General features: G+C 42.1%; 1 protein-coding gene across 1 annotated transcript in view; it reads right to left on the bottom strand.

Annotated features, from left to right (window-relative positions):
- The window catches only part of MINPP1 (multiple inositol-polyphosphate phosphatase 1), a 170,714-nt gene that overhangs the window by 136,867 nt on the left and 13,784 nt on the right, over positions 1–20,063 (bottom strand). The window contains exon 3 of the mRNA XM_029609803.1: positions 17,198–17,295. Coding sequence (XP_029465663.1) covers positions 17,198–17,295 — 98 coding nt within the window. The remainder of the gene's footprint in view (positions 1–17,197; positions 17,296–20,063) is intronic.

The raw sequence follows: 20,063 nt of genomic DNA, 5'->3' as shown, positions 1-20,063 counted from the left end.
TAAAAAAAAATGTGCATTTACATAACAAGCAAGACCCCAGTTGCTCTGCCAATCCAAGGAAAGCCCAGTGTATGGTGTTTGTGAAGATATGCAGAGATCAATAGCCACACCCTTACTGTGGTACGTCACAATTGGGTTTTCTTGTGTTTTGTAACTTTTTAGTTACATGACCTTTACTTACGTGGCCCTTTTTGTCACCAGGCTTGTACCTTACAAAGCTACACATGATTTACTGTGTATGTATAGCCTGTATGGTGTAATGGTTGAACATACAGTGTTAATGGCCCAGCATTATTTTTTCACTCCACTTACATACCCTTGCACTCCTGCCTGAAGTAACCTCATATGTTACGTCTCATAACTTACACTGTAAAGGGTCAAAGTGGTTATTTTGTTTATGTTCTTAAGGAGACATGTCCTGTGTGGTGAAAGGATTGCAGGTGTGTACATTGTTATAGGCAATGTTGCTAGCAAGTTTAGCATAAATGGCATGCACAGATTAAGTAACTACTAATGCTAATAAATGTAGTTTTTCCATGTCTTATAAGATTTTATGGTTTCCCATACAGGGAATGGTGTTTTGCAGTTGCTTAATTGGTTGCAAGTATGCATGCATGCAGGTATGTGTCATGTGAATATGTTTTTACATATAGCAGGGGTGATGTACATAGTAGGGGTGATGTACATAGTAGGGGTGATGCCCTGCTACAGTTCTAGTTTTTGTATATGTATGCAATGTGAAAGGATAGGCAAAATGTACATGTCATATTATGGCCCCAAGGCAGGAGAGTATAGGCATGCCAGCAGCACACCTCCTTGTCCTGGTGAAGCACACGGCAATCAGTGAATCCTCAACTCTACTTCATGGCTGACAAAATACACAGCGTACAAAAAGAATACATTTGCGTATTGAACATGTGATGCTACCAAAGTGTGCAATAAACAATGGCACATACCTTAGTACGCAGGTATAGGCACAGCATGTACGTTGCCACAGTAAAGGTACTATCTTTGAAATGGGCCAATAAAAAAAAAGGAAGCGAAGATGTGATGTCTATTTTTTTTTTTTTACACTACTCAGATGGAGTGTTAAGGTGGCCTGGTGTGCCTACCTGTATGACAACTATGCATGATATTAAATAGTTACATATGGAGAGACACACCACATACACAAAGATGGAGGTCACTAATAGGATGTTCCACAAGCCTGCGTGAGGAGTGAAATCTGGCAGGAAGTAATAACCCCCCCACCCATACACACAAAGCCATGCACTGCTAAATTCTATGTACATGCTGCGTGTTGGCTGCATTATGGTATGTTTTCATATAAATCTTGGGTATCATACAAGCAGATGTACTAATTTAAAGGCCTGTTCCATGCAGCATATTTTGTTGCCTGTCAAAAAAACACCCTAGAGGACTTCCCCAGGGTCTGTGGCATGCATCACTGTGGGTAGGCTGGACAGCCAGTAAGCATGCTGTTATGTGCCCTACTACAATGAATTCCGGGAAACAGATTTGCACTGTGAGTCACTGGCAAGGGAGAGAAACCTCAAAAACTGCAGTTAACCTTTCAAATTATCCTGCATACTACATGTGTCACCATGCGCACCTTAACACCTCTGACCATCAAACAGTGCATATATACTGTGACAGTAATGGTTGTTAATGATGCTTTACAGTTGTAAGACCATTTGTATGCCTGTACACATGATTGACTGCCACATGCACACCCTCTGCAGAACATAACCACTCCATTACAGTTCTGGCAAACGTGACACTTCGCAATTGTTCTACACTCAGTGTAAGGTCATGTATTTTGCTATTGAGCTGCTATGGACCGAGGTGCAAATAATAGTCTGCAGTCACACAGCTAGAAAGGTAACTGCACACAGAACGTCTGCCAACAAGTGGCACAGTCACTTATGTTACAATTAGGAACTAGCTACTGACTGTACACAATAGCAAGGGCTATGTTCCAGCAAAGCTTGACCGTAAACAAAAAGGAGGTGTTTGTCAGGTTATGGCTCCATGTCACTCATTCCTCCACAAACAATGTGAATGACATATCACCCCTACTTACTGGAAGATTGTGACCTGGGCCCATGAATGGATTCCGTGGCAGTAAAAGAGCGCTTGTGAAGATGCGTCCAAGTAAAGGAAATAATAAAGCACGGGTAGTACATCACATTTGCAAACAGTAGCCCAAATAAGTAGTGGTCTTTACAATGGAAGCTGCATACACTCACAACCTGTTCACCTGACGGCGATATGCCAGAGCCTGCAATATACATACAGTAGGGCCCTTCAGTATTTTCAATTCATATTGTGTACTGTTTATTATTATTTCCTTTACTTGTACGCATCTTCACAAGCGCTCTTCTAAACATCAAAATCACAGAACATATAGAAAGACATGGTTTAATAAAACAAAGTCAGCATGGCTTTACCCAGGGCAAGTCTTGCCTCACAAATCTGCTTCACTTTTTTGAAGGAGTTAATAAACATGTGGATAAAGGTGAAACAGTAGATATAGTGTACTTGGGTTTTCAGAAAGTGTTTGACAAAGTTCCTCATGAGAGGCTTCTAGGAAAAAAAAAAAAAGTCATGGGATAGGTGGCGATGTCCTTTTGTGGATTACATACTGGCTAAAAGACTGGAAACAGAGAGTAGGATTAAATGGGCAATTTTCTCAGTGGAAGGGAGTGGGCAGTGGAGTGCCTCATGGATCTGTATTGGGACCCTTTCTTTCCAGATCATTTATAAATATATTGAAAAGTAATACGACGAGTGAGATAATCAAATTTGCAGATGATACAAAATTGTTCAGAGTAGTTAAATCACAAACAGATTGTGATAAATTATTGGAATACCTTGTGAGACTGGAAAATTGGGCATCAAAATGGCAGATGAAATTTAATGTGGATAAGTGCAAGGTGAAGCATATAGGGAAAAATAACCCATGCTATAATTACACAATGTTAGGTTCCATATTAGGTGCTACAACCCAAGAAAGATCTAGGCGTCATAGTGGATAACACATTGAAATCGGTTCAGTGTGCTGCGGCAGTCAAAAAAGCAAACAGAATTTTGGGAATTATTAGAAAGGGAATGGTGAATAAAACGGAAAAAGTCATAATGCCTCTGTATCACTCCATGGTGAGACTGCACCTTGAATACTGTGTACAATTCTGGTCGCCGCATCTTAAAAAAAAAAAAAAAAAGATATAATTGCGATGGAGAAGGTACAGAGAAGGGCTACCAAAATGATAAGGGGAATGGAACAGCTCCCCTATGAGGAAAGACTAAAGAGGTTAGTACTTTTCAGCTTGGAGAAGAGACGGCTGAGAGGGGATATGATAGAGGTGTTTAAAATCATGAGAGGTCTAGAACGGGTAGATGTGAATCGGCTATTTACTCTTTCGGATAATAGAAAGACTAGGGGGCACTCCATGAAGTTAGCATGTGGCACATTTAAAATTAATCTGAGAAAGTTCTTCTTCACTCAACGCACAATTAAACTCTGGAATTTGTTGCCAGAGGATGTGGTTAGTGCAGTTAGTATAGCTGTGTTTAAAAAAGGATTGGATAAGTTCTTGGAGGAGAAGTCCATTACCTGCTATTAATTAAGTTGACTTAGTAAATAGCCACTGCTATTACTAGCAATAGTAACATGGAATAGACTTAGTTTTTGGGTACTTGCCAGGTTCTTATGGCGTGGATTGGCCACTGTTGGAAACAGGATGCTGGGCTTGATGGACCCTTGGTCTGACCCAGTATGGTATGTTCTTATGTCATCCTACAGTATATCTGCTCTTTAGCAGTACACAGATGTCATCACACACGTGTCCAGCAGGGCCGCCAGAAAAGCATTCAAGAATGGAACAAGAAGGCGTGCATTTGGTCCTGTAATATACGTTCACTTTTTTGCAAGGCTGTGCTCACTGTATGTGCCTTACAGGGCCTCTGAAAGAACAGCTGCACTGTTTACAGTGCTAGGTTTTGATTAATAATGCACATACTGCTTATGTGTAGGGAACAAACGTGTGCATAATACAGGACAACATGACTATCAGTGAGACCTAACCCACTATAATGTTCCTGAAATCTGCTTCTGCAGATGACAGTGAACCTATGTGTGACAGGGAAGTAAAAGGTATTTTAACCCTTGGCCTGCATTATGTCAAAGGTTTAGGAGGAAAGATATGGCTGCAGTAACCCTGTTTATGAACTGTACAGCCACGGTGCCATAGAACTGAAAAAGTGAACGCAGGACAGTAGCATATGCGCTCTCCTGCCTTCAAACACCTGCGAGTGCATACTCTTGGATCTTTCACAAAAAGATGATGGCAGCAACATAACATGACGAAAGGGAAGACGCTCACATTTTGGACATCTACTGTGATACTTTTCCATGCTTTATGCACGTAGGCTAGCATGCATTGAGGAATGTTTATGCTACGTTTGAAGGAGCTGTGCACATAGGAAAGAGTTCTCTGCTTAACACGCTCCCTTTCACCCAGGCAGTAATGCAAGGTGCGAGTCCATAGCTGTGTGATGTGTGCAGTAATGGGGCCGGCTGTCCAGAATAAGACGACATGGGAGATGGACGATGGCTGCATGTACAGATGCGGCACATTGGTCTGCAGTTCTACATTGTACTGTTAGCACTCTGTTTTCATGATGCAGTATTGGTGAGTGGTAATGTCCTTCTGACATAAAACACGGCCATTATAGAGGGTAAACTTCTGGTGCACACCTGTAAACATCTGAAAAATAGCATACATCTATAGGTATCTGCAGTACAACTTTTAACAGCGTCCTTTGTGCGTTCACATGCACGTTGGACCTTCCGTGATTATTCTAAATGAATGCATAATTACTGCCGTCTCTCTTCAGGGTGCAGGAGCATGTGGACCACGAGCAGACTTATGACAGGGTTCCTTCCGCATAGGAGGGTGATAATGAGGGCCACTGTTGATGTTTGTAAGGCCACAATGTGGTAGATATGGCACAGAGTGTAATAGCAGACATCACTGAATTTCTGTTAATAGCAGGCAGAAGACAAGCTGGCAGGCAGGCACATGTGTTGCATGTCTTTCTAACTGTGAGAACTTTATTAGAAGCACACTGTTCAGCTCCATTTCAAAACAAAATAGTCAGCATCCATATGTGCTCCTATGGTACATGCTGCCATACTCAGCCAAGAACTGACACATAAGACAAGCGAGAGCCACTAGATCAGCAGGTAACTGGCATCAAGCGCACATCCCCTTGAAGGGGAATAGGAACGTGAACCCTATCAGGTAAAGTGTGTCTGTATAAGGGTTTGGCAAATCTGCCTGCCACTGAATGAGTTCTCCTAGCCTCCAGCAGGGGGACATGGGGGATCTCATGGCAGATCTGGATGAATGTCCATTGGTAGTCCATGGCGTTTAGCCACATTATGGAACGCGCAGCACAGCAAGACAATCTTAGCTACTTTTTATGGGGCATACTTTAAAGCTCCACCAGTCTCATCCAAACAGCGAAACCATCTTTTCAGAAAGCCGAAGGTGCGCTCTATGACATTGTGGATAACACTTAAGGCCTCGTATCTCATCTCTGCCGGCATGTTAGGCCTGTGTATGGGGTGCGTAGCCAGGGCCTGCAACCGTACCCCAAGTCTCTTGCGGCAGTAACAGAAGGAAAGCATGAATGTTTGCTTTGTTACTGGCAGATTTGACTGGCAAGCCACAACATCCAGTAAGTGTATATAAGCTAGCCAGTATCTTTGCTGAGCGTTAGCAGAAAACATGTAAGTATTGTTGTTGTTCACTACATATGTTGCCAAAATTTACACAAAGGGAGGTGATCTGCGAATTACCACAGCATCTGTCACCAATGCAGGTATAACAGAGCCTCGCAACCCAGCAAAGGGTACCGTTGTGTAGGTGCCTGCCAACAAGTCTACCAGCAAATGGGATTCTTCATGCAGTGGTTGTTATTTAGCATTATGGAAGTGCAGTGTGGGCTGCATTGAAAACCATTAGACACCCCAGACACAGGAAATACTGCACCACTGCAACCTGCACTGCAGACTGCTTGTAATAAATGTGGGTGATGCAGTACAGACAGAGTAGGTCACAATGTTCCTGATGCATCAATAACTGCCCACATGTGAATGTGCTCTGCCGGCAGTGTACACAGTCCACAGTTCCCATGCACTTGCACATGGTAACAGCTCCAAAGGGGAGGATAGGAACAGGGCCTTGTAAGTTACAAATAAGTGCAATCAGACTTATGTCCATGTGTCTTCTTTTCCCACACTAATGTTCAAGCACTTAGAAATTTAGTATGAGAAAAGCATGAACTTGGACAATGTCCTGCATACATAACTCCAAAAGGGATGTGTTAGGTTATCGATCACATCCTCCCCCACTGCTCGCCAGGTCTTGTTCGGTGCCATGACCCACATATGGTCAAGAATTGATGGATATGAGGAAGAAAAAAGTGTCTTACCTACAAGCCAAGCATCACCGTACAGGCCAGCCTCAAAATTTTCAAAGAGGCCCGATTGCCTAAGTATAAAGGAATCGTGTGCGGCTCCAGGGTACCTTGCCACCATGTCCAGGATGCTCATTTGGTGTCGCACACCACTTGTACATTGATGAAGTGAAAACGTTTTCTGTTGCGGTACGTTTCCTCCCTCCGACAGGGTGGTATGATGGCCATGTGAGTGCAGTCGATAGCTCCAATTACAATGGGAAAGTGTGCAAAAGGCATAGAAACCTCTCTTCAAGTCCATCAAGTCCTGCCTGTCACAAGGAAAATGTATGTAGAAATTAACGCGATCAGTTACAGCTGCACGGACCTAGACAAGACAGCGCAAGAAGGTGGTTTTCGACATTCCCCCCACTACCCCTACAGTGGTTTAGAAGGAGCAGCTTGCCATGAAATGGAGGACGGCCAACTGGTTGGTGAGGCCAGGGACAGCACGTGACCTTGCCATGACTGGATCCAGACGATACCTGCTAACCACAATGTCCTCAGGCATGCCCAGCAAGGATGTTCGTGGTAGACAAATACGCTCCCTGTATCTCCCTGCACAGGCCGGGCATGTGGATGTCGCTGGCCAAGACCTAGACCCCGCCACTGCATGTGCTACTGATACTTCTCTGGGTCTTCTTGGAAGTGGCCTTGGGTCATGTTCTGATTCTTCACTTCCACAAATCGTCACATACGGTGAGGCTGGCCAGGCATGAAGAAGGCACGTACCGGTACTATTGGCACTCACCAAAAGCAGTCAGGAAGCTAGACCTGCTAAAAACAGCAGTTTTGACTGGTCCAGGAATGCTTGGTAGGCATGTCGCATTTTGATGAATGACCCAGTAGATTATCTACACCCAACAAATAAAGGTGGTGTTTCTCATATATAGATGCTAGAATTCATAATATTGCATTATTAGAAGCCACTCGCAGTGGACCAAAAATCATCTTTTGTTATAATCATAGAATACCTTTGATATGATTTTTTTTTACACAATTTTATTAATTCACTTGAAAATTTAGCTTATGTTGACTTGTGGATGTACAGAATATAGAGATTTTTTCTTGCTGATATTTTGGTCTTCTCTATTCATTTGGGTCCTGTTACATTTATAAATAAATGAACATTTTTTATCCCATTGCAAAACTGCTGATTATATGTATAATGTAGTACAAAGAGTTCAGTGAATCTCACAGGTCCTGCGTGTCTGTCATGCTAATGAGGAGCTCCCTCTCATGGTAAGATGAAAGAACTGCAACTATAAATAAAACGGCCTACAACAGCCTCAATGGCTCTCCCTACTCCAGCAGCCTTAAGCTCTACCTCCATATGGAATACAATTCTTCATGGTGGGGCCCAATCATGAATTTGAATCCTTTGATTGTAGGTACTTCCAGATGCCTAATGGGCACTGAAAAATACTTAGTCTTGAAAATGGTAAAGTTGACTGGATTGACTTGTGTCTATGTGCTTATGGCTGACCACTTGTTAAAGAGTAGGTAACAAGTTGCCCTTTCTAGCAGTAAAGGCACAAATAAATGATGGAGTTATGTTAAGAATTGTTATTATTTGCATCATACGTATCAGAACGGGATGGGCCACACAGGCCCGGGCCCCACCGCCTTTTCGTTATGGTATCCCCAAAGTAATCCTACAAGCATAGCACAGGCTCTGTGAATTTGAGCCACTCAGAGCTTGTATTCTTGCGTTGTCTCGCAAGATTCAGTGCGAGACTACAGACATTCATAGGGCTCAAACGCACAACTGAGTTCTATTTATTTACAAAATGTAATATCCGCCTATAGCAGACCTTCCATACTAGGCAGCATACAACAGAATTAAAACATACAATTAAAATACAATAAAACAAAGCAAAATATAACAGTCAGATCACTCCTCACAATACACAGCAACTCTAACCACCCCATTCATAGCCTGTCCTAAACACCTTCTGACCCAGTAAAGCATTCAGCTGCTTACAAAACAATGAGATACCTTCTACACCACGTAAAAGTTAGGTAAACAAAGAAACATAGAAATCCGGCAGAAGAAGACCAACGGCCATCCAGTCTGCCCAGCAAGCTTTCGCACTTATTTTTCTCATACTTATCTGTTACTCTGACTACTGAATTCAGGGCCCTTATTGGTTCTAATTTCCTTCCACCCCCGCCATTGATGTAGAGCAGTGGTTCTCAACCCTGTCCTGGGGACCCCCCCAGCCAGTCGGGTTTTCAGGATATCCACAATGAATATGCATGAGAAGAAAATTTGCATACACTGCCTCCATAACATGCAAATTTTCTCTCATGCATATTCATTGTGGATATCCTGAAAACCCGACTGGCTGGGGGGGTCCCCAGGACAGGGTTGAGAACCACTGATGTAGAGAGTAGTGCTGGAACTGCATCAAAGTGAAGTACCAAGCCTAATTGGTTAGGGGTTGTAACCGCCACAATAAGCAAGCTACTCCCACGCTTGTTTGTTTACCCAGCCTATGCAATTTAGTCCTTGTTGGTTGTTGTCTGAATATAAATCCCCTTTTCTTCATTCCCCCTGCCGTTGAAGCAGAGGGCTATGCTGGATATGCATTGAAAATGAAGTATCAGGCTTATTTGGTTTGGGGTAGTAACCGCCGCAAAAAGCAAGCTACCCCCATGCTTATTCGTGAATGCAAATCCTTTTTCCCACATTTCCTCCTGCCGTTGAAGAATAGAGCAATGTTGGAGTCGCATTAACCGTATGTTTATCGAATAAGGGTAATAAATCACCAGGTAGTAGCCGTCATTCCTGCAAGCCATCCCCATGCCTATTTTACAAAATAGGTCCCACAATGGAAAAGGCTCATTTTCTGATTTCACTAAGATGGCCATCCTTTACTGATGGAATTGTCAATAATCTTCTATCCCAAGAATGTAAAGTTTGAGAAGGGTTGTAAGGAGTAAATAATATTGACAAAAGACCAGAACAAGTGTCTTAAATGTAATCCATTGATAATAAACTGGGAGCCAATGAAGGGACTGTAACTGTAGCTATCCAGAGATTACTGCTGATGATGCAGTGAAGTAGACAGGGATTACGACCATAGTCCGCAGATGCCTGGAGCAGCAGTAGTAAAGTGTACCAGTACAATGTAAGTAAAGCAGCAGTTCAAAGTACAGAGATGCAGAGACAATTTTATAATTATTTTATAGCCTTGTTAACCTGCCACACTTTGTACAAGATATGAGACATTTGCCCTCCCGTCTCTTTATAATGTTGGGAATATTTATTATGTACATAAGTTAGCTTTTCCGATTTCTAGCCTTACAATATCGCTCCCATGTGCAACTGTCTCTGCACTTCCCAGTTCTCTGTTAAGCTGTTTTTTGTAACTGCTCTCTTCCTGCTTTGTTTTTTTATCCCTGTTAAATGTAAACCAGCATGATATCTCTGATGATGGTTGGTCAAGAAACTAACTAACTAACTAACTAACTAACTAACAGCCCTAGGGGCCTCTGCTGATGGTGCAGTGAAGTGGTGCCTGTAGACTTGCGCTGAATCTCACAAGACTCAGCATGAGAATACATGCATCTCACATCTCAAACTTGCAGAGCCATGCTATGTCTGCGGGAAGGTGCAGGGTAAGAGTGGGATCCAGGCTGGCTAGTGGTCCAAGGCTACATGAGGCGGGCTGGGGGGTTTCAAGTTGGTGGCTGAGAGGGGTCCAAGCATGATTGAAGGGGGGGCTCTGAAGCTAGGGACTGGAGATCTAAGGCTGACTGGGGAAGTCCAAGGCTGGGGCATCCAGGGCTGGTGTCCTCTCCTCATCCATGATCCATTGGTGGGGTGCGGGGCAAGGGGGAGGGGAGTTGAGTTGAAAGAGAGAGGAAGGAGAGGGTAGCTGCTGGGCATGGGGGGGGGGGGGGAGAGAAGAAAGCAGCTGGGGAGATACTAGAAAAAAAAAAAAAAAAAGACACATAACTTCAAGATACTGTCCTTGTCTCCATCATCTCCAGTGGGAAGCTGCTCCATGCATTCACCACCCTCTCTGTAAAGAGATATTTCCTTAGATTATTCCTGAATCTACCTCATTTCACCCTCATTCTAGAGCCTCCTTTATTTTGAAAGACACCTACCTCCGGTGCAAGGAAAGTTTGAATTATTTAAATCTCTATCATCTCTCCTATTCCACCTTTCCTCAAAGGTATATGTGTTTAGATCCTCAAGTCTGACCCTATATGCTTTAGGGCTAAGATAGTTGACCATTCTAGTAGCCACTCTGTGGACCACTTCCAAACAGTTTATATCCTTTTGAAGATAGTCTCCAGACCTGTACATTGAATTCCAAATGAAGTCTCAACAGTGTAGAAATTTAGTATGCCCAGTTTGGCCTGTATTGTGCTCTCTCATGTCTAGCTAAGCAAAGTGCACAGCTCTCACAGAAGTAGTGAGCTTCATGCTATGAACTCTAATAACCTTTTCTATTTTGAAGTAAATCAGGGTCCTGCATGGACCATAACTGGCTTAACTAGATCCTCTTTGCAGGTAATGGTAGAACGAGAGAGTTGTGGATCAACAGTGGACCAATCTAAAAGGTGCAATTACCAAGGCAACTAATCTATATGTTAGAAAAGTAAAGAAAAGCAAAAGAAAAATGAAACCTATCTGGTTCTCAAAGGAGGTGGCTGACAAAATAAAGGCTAAAAGAACAGCATTCAAGAAATATAAAAGATCCCAAAGGGAGGAGCACAAAGAAGAATATCTGGTAGAACTGAGGGAGACGAAGAAATTAATCAAGACAGCAAAATGTCAAGCGGAAGAGAGGGTTGCCAAGGAGATAAAGAAAGGTGACAAAACATTTTTCAGATACATCAGTGAAAAGAGAAAAGTTCAAAGTGGTATAGTGAAATTGAAAGGTGGAAAGGATCAATGTGTGGAGAGAGACGAAGAAATGGCAGAAATATTAAACAAATACTTCAGTTCTGTGTTCACTAAAGAGGACCTGGAGAAGGACCGTCACCAGTTAATGTGAGTAAAACCTATTGACAATTCAATGGCATATATTGTAGCAATTTTCAAAAGCACTTAACATAGGTCAAGTGCATTTACACATGAACAATCCAGTTGTAAGTGTGTAAATGCTTCTGAAAATCAGGCCTCCTATATATCAAAGTATCTACTGCTTTTTGCTATCACCTCATCCACCTGTCTGGCAACCTTAAGATCACCCAAAAATATCACCCCAGGCCCCTCTCTTTGTGCGTAGAAGCATTTCACCTTCATTGTACCATTCCCTTTCATTTTGGCAGTCCAAATGTACGACTCTGCATTTTTTAGCATTAAATCTTAGCTGCCAGACTCTAGACCATTCCTCGAACTTTGCTAGATTCCTGGTACTGAACAAGGGCTGGGAAGATCAAAGTACCATGTGTGGAGTGAGAAGTATTATTTTTGAGCCACTGAGCACCAATGTTGTTCTTATGGCTGCTGAAGATTAGTGTTAGGTAACAAACAAGAACAATGATAGGGGCTTGGTAGTCCCCATAAGAATGATGATGGGGCTTGGCTTAAGCATGGGAGGAAATGTATTTCTGTTTCTAGTTTTCCACTGAATACAGTGTCTGGCTTATTGGAGTTTTCATTTCAGTTTTTGTCTGCACACTTGAATTTGTGGATTCACTTTTGTGACCTGCCTAGTACGCGTGACCTGTATTGGCCATTGCTGGAGACAGGATGCTGGACTCGATGGACTTTGCTCTGACCCAGCTTGCATTTCTTATGTAGTTAACTATTCTGTATTTGGTAAAGGTCTGTCTATAAGCTGCTAGCATTTAGGGATCTTAACTGCTGACTGTCCCGCTAACAGCTTCATTAATTAATTTTTAATCATTGTTTTAATAAATGAAATTCTCCAAGTCTCTTTTGCCCTACATATTTGTCGTGAATAGACTGCTTAGCTCTATTGAGCAGGAACTCTTAATGTTTTTTGCAGAGCATTGCATATGTTGAGTAGTGCTATAAAACTGTTAAGCAGTATTAGTATTAATAGATCTGCAATGGTCTTGTTCATGATCTTTTCTCAAAAGGAGGTGTATTGGTGTTCTAGGGCCCTGTGTAATATTTGCAGTACTGCCTTCATAGGTAGGGTTATTGCTGTTGGAACCCTGTGACCTAGTGTCACTATGGTATGGCAGGCTGAATTGTATTTATTTTTTGCAGGATTATGTAGTATTTCACAATGTGCAATTGCAAGAGAACATTGCAAAACTGGGAGACTGGGCATGTAAATGGAAAATGAAATTTAATGTGGACAAGTGCAAAGTGATGCCGTTAGAGAAGAGTAACCCAAATTATAACTACAAAATGCAAGGTTCCACATTAGGAGTCACCACTCAGGAAAATGATCCAGGTGTCATTGTTGAAAATATGTTCAACTCTTCTGCTCAGTATGCAGCAGCAGCCAAGAAAGCAAAGGAATGGAGAACAAAAGAGAGAATATCTTAATGCCTCTGTATTGCTGCACGATGCAACCTCATCTTGAGTATCGTGTTCAGTTTTGGTCACCGCATCTCAAGAAAGATATAGCAGTATTAGAAAAGGTACAAAGAATGACCAAGATGATAAAGGGGATGGAACAATTCCCCTATGAGGAAAGGCTAAAGAAGTTAGGACTCTTCAGCTTGGAGAAGAGACGACTGAGGGGAGATATGATAGACGTTATAAAATAATGAGTGGAATGGAATGAGTAAACATTAATCAGTTGTTTACTCTTTCGAAAAGTACAAAAACCAGGGGACACAATGAAGTTACTGGGTAATACATTTAAAACTAATAAGAGAAAAATATTTTTTTTTTTACTCTACACATAATTAAGCTCTGGAATTTGTTGCCAGAGGATGTGGTGAAAGCTATTAGTATAGCTGCATTTAAAAAAGGTTTGGACAAGTTCCTGGAGGAAAAGTCCATTCATGATTAAGGGAGAGTTGCAGAAATCTGCTGCTTAAGAACATAAGAATTTGCCATGCTGGGTCAGACCAAGGGTCCATCAAGCTCAGCATCCTGTTTCCAGCAGAGGCCAAACCAAGCCACAAGAATCTGGCAATTACCCAAACACTAAGAAGATCCCATGCCACTGATGCAATTAATAGCAGGGGCTATTCCCTAAATAAATTTGATTAATAGCCGTTAATGGACTTCTCCTCCAAGAACTTATCCAAACCTTTTTTGAACCCAGCTACACTAACTGCACTAACCACATCCTCTGGCAACAAATTCCAGAGCTTTATTGTACCTTGAGTGAAAAAGAATTTTCTCCGATTAGTCTTAAATGAGCTACTTGCTAACTTCATGGAATGCCCCTTATTCCTTCTATTATTCAAAAGTGTAAATAACTGATTCATATCTACTCGTTCAAGACCTCTCATGATCTTAAAGACTTCTATCATATCCCCCTTCAGCTGTCTCTTCTCCAAGCTGAAGAGCCCTAACCTCTTCAGTCTTTCCTCATAGGGGAGCTGTTCCATCCCCTTTATCATTTTGGTTGCCCTTCTTTTTACCTTCTCCATCGCAACTATATATTTTTTTGAGATGCGGCGACCAGAATTGTACACAGTATTCCAGGTGCGGTCTCACCATAGAGTGATAGAGGCATTATGACATTTTCAGTTTTATTAACCATTCCCTTCCTAATAATTCCTAACATTCTGTTTGCTTTGACTACTGCAGCACACTGAGCCAACAATTTTAAAGTATTATCCACTATGATGCCTAGATCTTTTTCCTGGGATAAACAGTTGGAACAAACAGTTTAGAATCTACCTACCCCTTAGGATCAGGCCAGGTAGATGTAACCTGGCTTGGCCATTGTTGGAAACAGGATACTGGGCTTCATGAACCCTTGGTCTGACCTAGTTTGTCAATTTCTTAGGTTCTTATAATGCCTGATAATGGAGGAAACTTGTGTTACTGTTTCTTAGATGACACCAGAATTTGAATATTTTTGGTATGGCGAGATGTAGAGGGAAAACTTCCTGCTCTGCCCCCATTGTTGGAAGAGTGTTGGTGTGTGGTCGGGGAGGTTTCTGTGAATACAGAGTATATATACAGAACTGGAAGTGCAGGATTTATATTGCTGTTAACACCGCACCCAAATTTGAAATTGGCCTTTTCAAATCGAACCCCATTAACCTTACCAGCGGGGTCCCCCAAGGTTCCTCCCTCTCCCCAACACTCTTCAATGTCTACCTACTACCTCTGTGCAAACTCCTCGCAGAACTGGGTCTAATACACTATATCTACGTGGATGTGGAGGTGAGACAGGAGTCCCAGACCTGGGACTCCTGTCTCACCTCCATCAACCTTCTCCTAACCAACCTTAACCTCACCCTAAACACTACAAAAACTGAGCTACTTCTCATCTCCCCAGCCCACCACAACCCCCTTCCCTCTAATCAACCATCTCCCTTTCCCCAGCACATCAGGGATTTAGGTGTTTTTCTCGACAGCCATCTTACCTTAAAAAAATTCATCAACAATACCAGTAAAGATTGCTTCTATAAACTGCAGGTCCTTAAGAAATTCAGACCCCTCCTCCACCTGCAGGACTTCCGAACTGTTCTCCAAGCCACTTTATTCAGCAAGATAGACTACTGCAACACCCTACGTTTGGGCCTTCCCGCAATATCCATCAAACCTCTCCAGATGCTGCAGAACGCAGCAGCTAGAATCCTGACCAACTCCCGCAGAATAGATCACATTACTCCAATCCTCAGAGATCTCCACTGGCTCCCGATCGCCTCCAGAATACTTCACAAGACCCTTACAATTATCCACAAAACACTACACAACCAGAATATACATTGGCTCAATGACTCCCTCCAATATCACACCTCCATTAGACCAACTAGAGCTGCCTATAAAGGATCATTGACTATACCCTCTCAAACTCATTCTCCACTCCTCCAACAAAGATCGTGCCTTCTCTGTAGCGGGCCCTGCACTATGGAATTCAATGCCCCCAGAACTATGCCAAGAACACTGTACAATAAGCTTAAAAAAAAAAAAAAACCCAAAAAAAACCTAAAAACTTGGCTGTTTAAAAGAGCCTATTCATAACACCCCCTGCTGCCCCCTCTGAATAAGCACTCACCCCCTCCCCCCCCCCCATCTAGGAAACCTTTACCCCCAAATCTAGTTTTCATTCAGTTAACTTTAGAATATAATAATTTAAGCAGAACCGTGTAAATAGTTCTTCTAAGCAACATGCACCCTAATCTATAACTATGGATCTTTTTCTCTTCCTTTATTTCCCTTCTTGTTCCTTCACCTCCCTGTTACCATGTAACTTTATCCTTCCACTTTCAAAATTGTTTTATTTACCCCCGTTATCTGTAAACCGATGTGATATGCAAATGAATGTCTGTATATAAAAGTTTTTAAATAAATAAATATACATTGACAAGAATGAACCTCACTCTTAAGCCAGGATATGTTGGGGGGTTTTTTCAGTCTCTCGAATTTACTGCGAATGTTCTTCATAATACTTGCATTGTGCCAAACAACTTCATTCTGAATCCTTTACTGTTTAATATATACAGGAAAAATATTGAACTGAACTTGGAAATACTTTTTAGTCAGGCAAGTGGTGCCAATTTATGTTCCTTTAGACATTTACATCTCTTGGTACTTGTTGATCTTCTCTCTCTTCCTATAGTACAGAATAGTTACTTAGTACTGACATTTCTATTAGTAATGCTGTTTTTGTCATTTTCTTCTTTACCACTATTGGTTGTCTGGGAATTAATAATTCTGGTCTGATTTATGTGAAGAATGTATGCAAGAAAGAATGACATTAACTCTAAACACAAAGTAAGAAACGGTCAGTGGCAGCTGAGGGTGGCGCTTGGTTGTTTCCCACACCCCAGCCAAAAAGGCATTGATTTTTATGTGATAAATTGTTATACTGTTGTAAACTTGCCTTGAGAGTTTGTTGTAATGAAAAAAAAAAAAAAAAGGCAGCCTTAAATAAAAAGCTGATAATAGAGAAATTCTGTGGAGAAGGAAAGTATTTCAGTAAAAGAGGGAAGAGAGTATGTCTAATTTTGTTTCATCAAACAGTTTATTTTTTCTACCTCTATTTTTAACATTTTATGTTTTGGGATTTTATGAATGTTTATTGTACATTGCATAGAAATTTTGATCTGTGGTATATAAATTTTATATAAATAAAAGGATGATTCTTGACAATATGAGGTCCTCTCTAGCTATCTGTTAGAGCCACTGTTCTTAGTCTAGAAGGTTTCTGGTCCCATCCCTCTCTCTAGGCCCCATTTAGTCATATTCTACTTCAGTGGTCCCCAACCCTGTCCTGGAAGCCCACCAGCCAGTCGGGTTTTCAGGATATCCACAATGAATATGCATGAGAGAAAATTTGCATTGGCTGGTGGGCCCCCAAAACAGGGTTGGTGACCGCTGCTGGAAATTGTGCAATGCAGATTCAGGTTTACAAGTTACTATATTGCTAGATGCAGAGAAACTGCAAGTTTATATGCTGTATGAGATGGCTACAAACCTGTGCATCAATTTCAGCAACCAGCATTCCACACCATATTTGTTTGTATTTAAGATTCTTATCTGAATACCTCCCAGTACACTTGAGACCACGAAGAATGGAAACCAAGCCACACCTACCTGGCTGTTTTCTTCGTCAAACAGCGAGCACCAGGGGGAGTTCTCACTTTTAATGGCCAGCTCAAAGGAACAGGTGAAAAAAGCCACTTGAATTAATCCTGAAATAAGCCAGAGACCAGAAGTGACAAGTAAATTAACTTCATCCTCTTCCTCACAATTTTTTTTTGTTTCTTTTTCTCAACAAGGATAATTATGTGTTACAATGAGGGTCGATGTTCACAGACCCGCTGAGTGGCTAAGATAATTGGTTAATTTTAGGTGAATTTCCAGCTAGTGTTTGGGCTTAAAATTTGCCTGGCTGGATTTAGGACAGCTGTGCAGCTGGATTTCCTGGGTAAACTTAGCCGGTTAACGCTGAAAATCAGTACTAACTGGCTGAGTTGTAAACCTGCCTCGGGACTCTTCTGAAACCGTCCATTTTCACCTGGCTAAATTTATGCCAGTCCCTTGGGGAGTGGGGCGGAAATGGTGAGGTTTAACTCCTGAGCTTAGCTGAAAGTGGACCCCAAAATTCTTTAATAAGATTTTTGGGTTCTCATCACACATCCAGATCCAATGAATAGGTATAATTTGCCAAACAGCAACAGTAGAAGAAACTAACAAGCTGGGCTGGAAATTAATTACAAAATACCCACATATATTCACCAAAATTTATATCTGGAGATGGATTTTGTCCCAAAGATATTTTGAAAGTGTTTATCCTGATTTAAACAAAATCTTGTGTCTCTAGTAATTATAGCTGGAAGCTTCCTAGGCAAATTCTCATTTTCCTCCTAGGGATGGCAGCCTTTTTTTTTTCTCTCTTATTAAATTTTTAATTACAATAACAAAGTAATCACACCTTGTATAAGACCAACATCATAGGGGTAATACTGACCGGGGGGGGGGAGGAAGCAAGGAAAAAAAAAAAAAGGAGAATAATTTAACCATATTTTATGAAAGAAAATATATAGCTGGCTTGAAGGTTTCCCACCTTTATATTTCAGTTTGATCCACTTCCACTTATATTAATGACAAGGCCTTGCCTTCTAGCTGCCAAGAATTCTCTCAGCTGCACTACATCAAAAAATATATATGCCTTACCCAGTAACTTCACCACGCATTTGCATGGGTACTTTAATAGGAAATTTGCCCCCAAAGAAACTACTTCGGGTTTTACCACAAGAAAAGCCTTCCAGCATAATTTCCTGGCTAGATCAGGAAAGATTCTGACCAGTCCCCCAAGAAATAGTGTACTCATGCATTTAAAGTAGGAACGCATCACAATGTTTAAATCCTGTTCCGATTAGAAAGTCACCAGCAGAGTTATTCTGCCTGTGACTTCTACCTGGGACTCTTCTAGATATTGGGTTAAGTTAGAGAAATTTTCCGGATGTTTTAATCTTGGTGAACTTTGCTTCTGAGACAAATGTAATACCCTCTTAACTACTGGAATCTTATCCAGAGGGATTTTCAAAATTTCCTCCAGATATTTTTTTTTTAAAGTAACCACAGTAGGTTCATCTTTAACTTTAGGAAAATTTAACATCCGTAAGTTGAGGTGACAAATTGAGTTCTCCAAGAATTCCATTCTCCTAACTGAGGCCAATCGCTCTCGTGTGATCACCTCAGTTGTATTTAAATTTTTTGCCTCTTCCTCCAGTGAATGAATAGCCAAACATTGTTCCGAGAGAATACGTTGGTGGTCCTGAGCCACTGTATCCAATTTTAAGGAAACACCTTGTAAACGCCGAGACTGTTCCTGGAAGGTAGCGAAAAGTCCTGCCATTAAATCCCAAAGGGATTCTAGTGTCACAATTGCTGGTTTTATAATCCCCTCAGGGCTCTGACTCACCCTTCCAGCTCCAGGTTCATGATCACCATCGCCTACCGTTACCGGCAGTCCTTCCCCGATACCACCACCACCTCCCTCCTCCGGGGGAGCTCAAACTCTGGTCCGGGGTTGAAGTCCTGGCCCTCTCAGTTTCCACACTGCAGGCTCCGACCGTCTGGAGGTAACTGGCTGGAATCCCTCCTGTACCTCCAGCGTCCACGGTAGGTCTCAAGGGGGGGGGAGTCAAAAGCAATTGCCGGGAATCCAGGGGACTCAAAGTTATTTCTCCTGGTGAGAACAGGGCTCCTCTCTCTGTTCCACCAGCAGGGGTTACTGTCCTCAAAATCATAGCGGGAACCGCAAATTCTGGAATTAGGCGCTGTTGCAAGGGAAGGCTAGGTTCGGGCGGATATACCCTTACCTTCCCTTTCCTCTTATGCGGCATAATTGAGTTTTTCAGGAAATAATTTCCAATAGCAACGTCTCACAGCTGGATCGAGCTTTCCTTCAAGCCGCCATATTGGATCAGCCGCCCCCCACCCCCACCCGGCATGGCAGCCTTTTAGCTTTCATCTTCAAGGATGCATTACAACATTGCTGTTGCCATGAAGGAAGAGCAAGAGGCTGCACAGTACAACACAGGGAAGAGGATGGCCACGTGATCACTGTCCTACCCTGGTTACTGCTCTCTGTTTCATATCTGTAGAGGGATATTACGTGCATAAGGACATGTTTACAAACATGATATGCACAAAAAAGTGGCCACATCTGGAGATGAAAGAATGATTGCTGCCACCAATTCTTATAGCCCCAATTACAGAAGCGGCTCCGTACTAGGGAAATGTATGGCAGAATGCTTGCCTTCAGCGTGACCTTGACTATTCTGGATGTGGGCCCTCCCATACTCCATCAGTGGTTTTGCTGTATTACACAGCATAAGAATGCTTGTGCCAGGAGCTGATGGCCTTTACTGGCCTGACCACAAGCATGATAACACTGGCCAGTGAAAGAGCCTCCAGGCTATTCTTGAAACTGTTCTTCCTAGCCATCTAT

Source organism: Rhinatrema bivittatum, chromosome 7 (assembly GCF_901001135.1).
Source record: "Rhinatrema bivittatum chromosome 7, aRhiBiv1.1, whole genome shotgun sequence".
Classification (NCBI taxonomy): Eukaryota; Metazoa; Chordata; class Amphibia; order Gymnophiona; family Rhinatrematidae; genus Rhinatrema; species Rhinatrema bivittatum.
The sequence above is the reverse complement of the archived record's forward strand: the minus strand, read 5'-3'. Positions and strand labels throughout refer to the sequence as shown.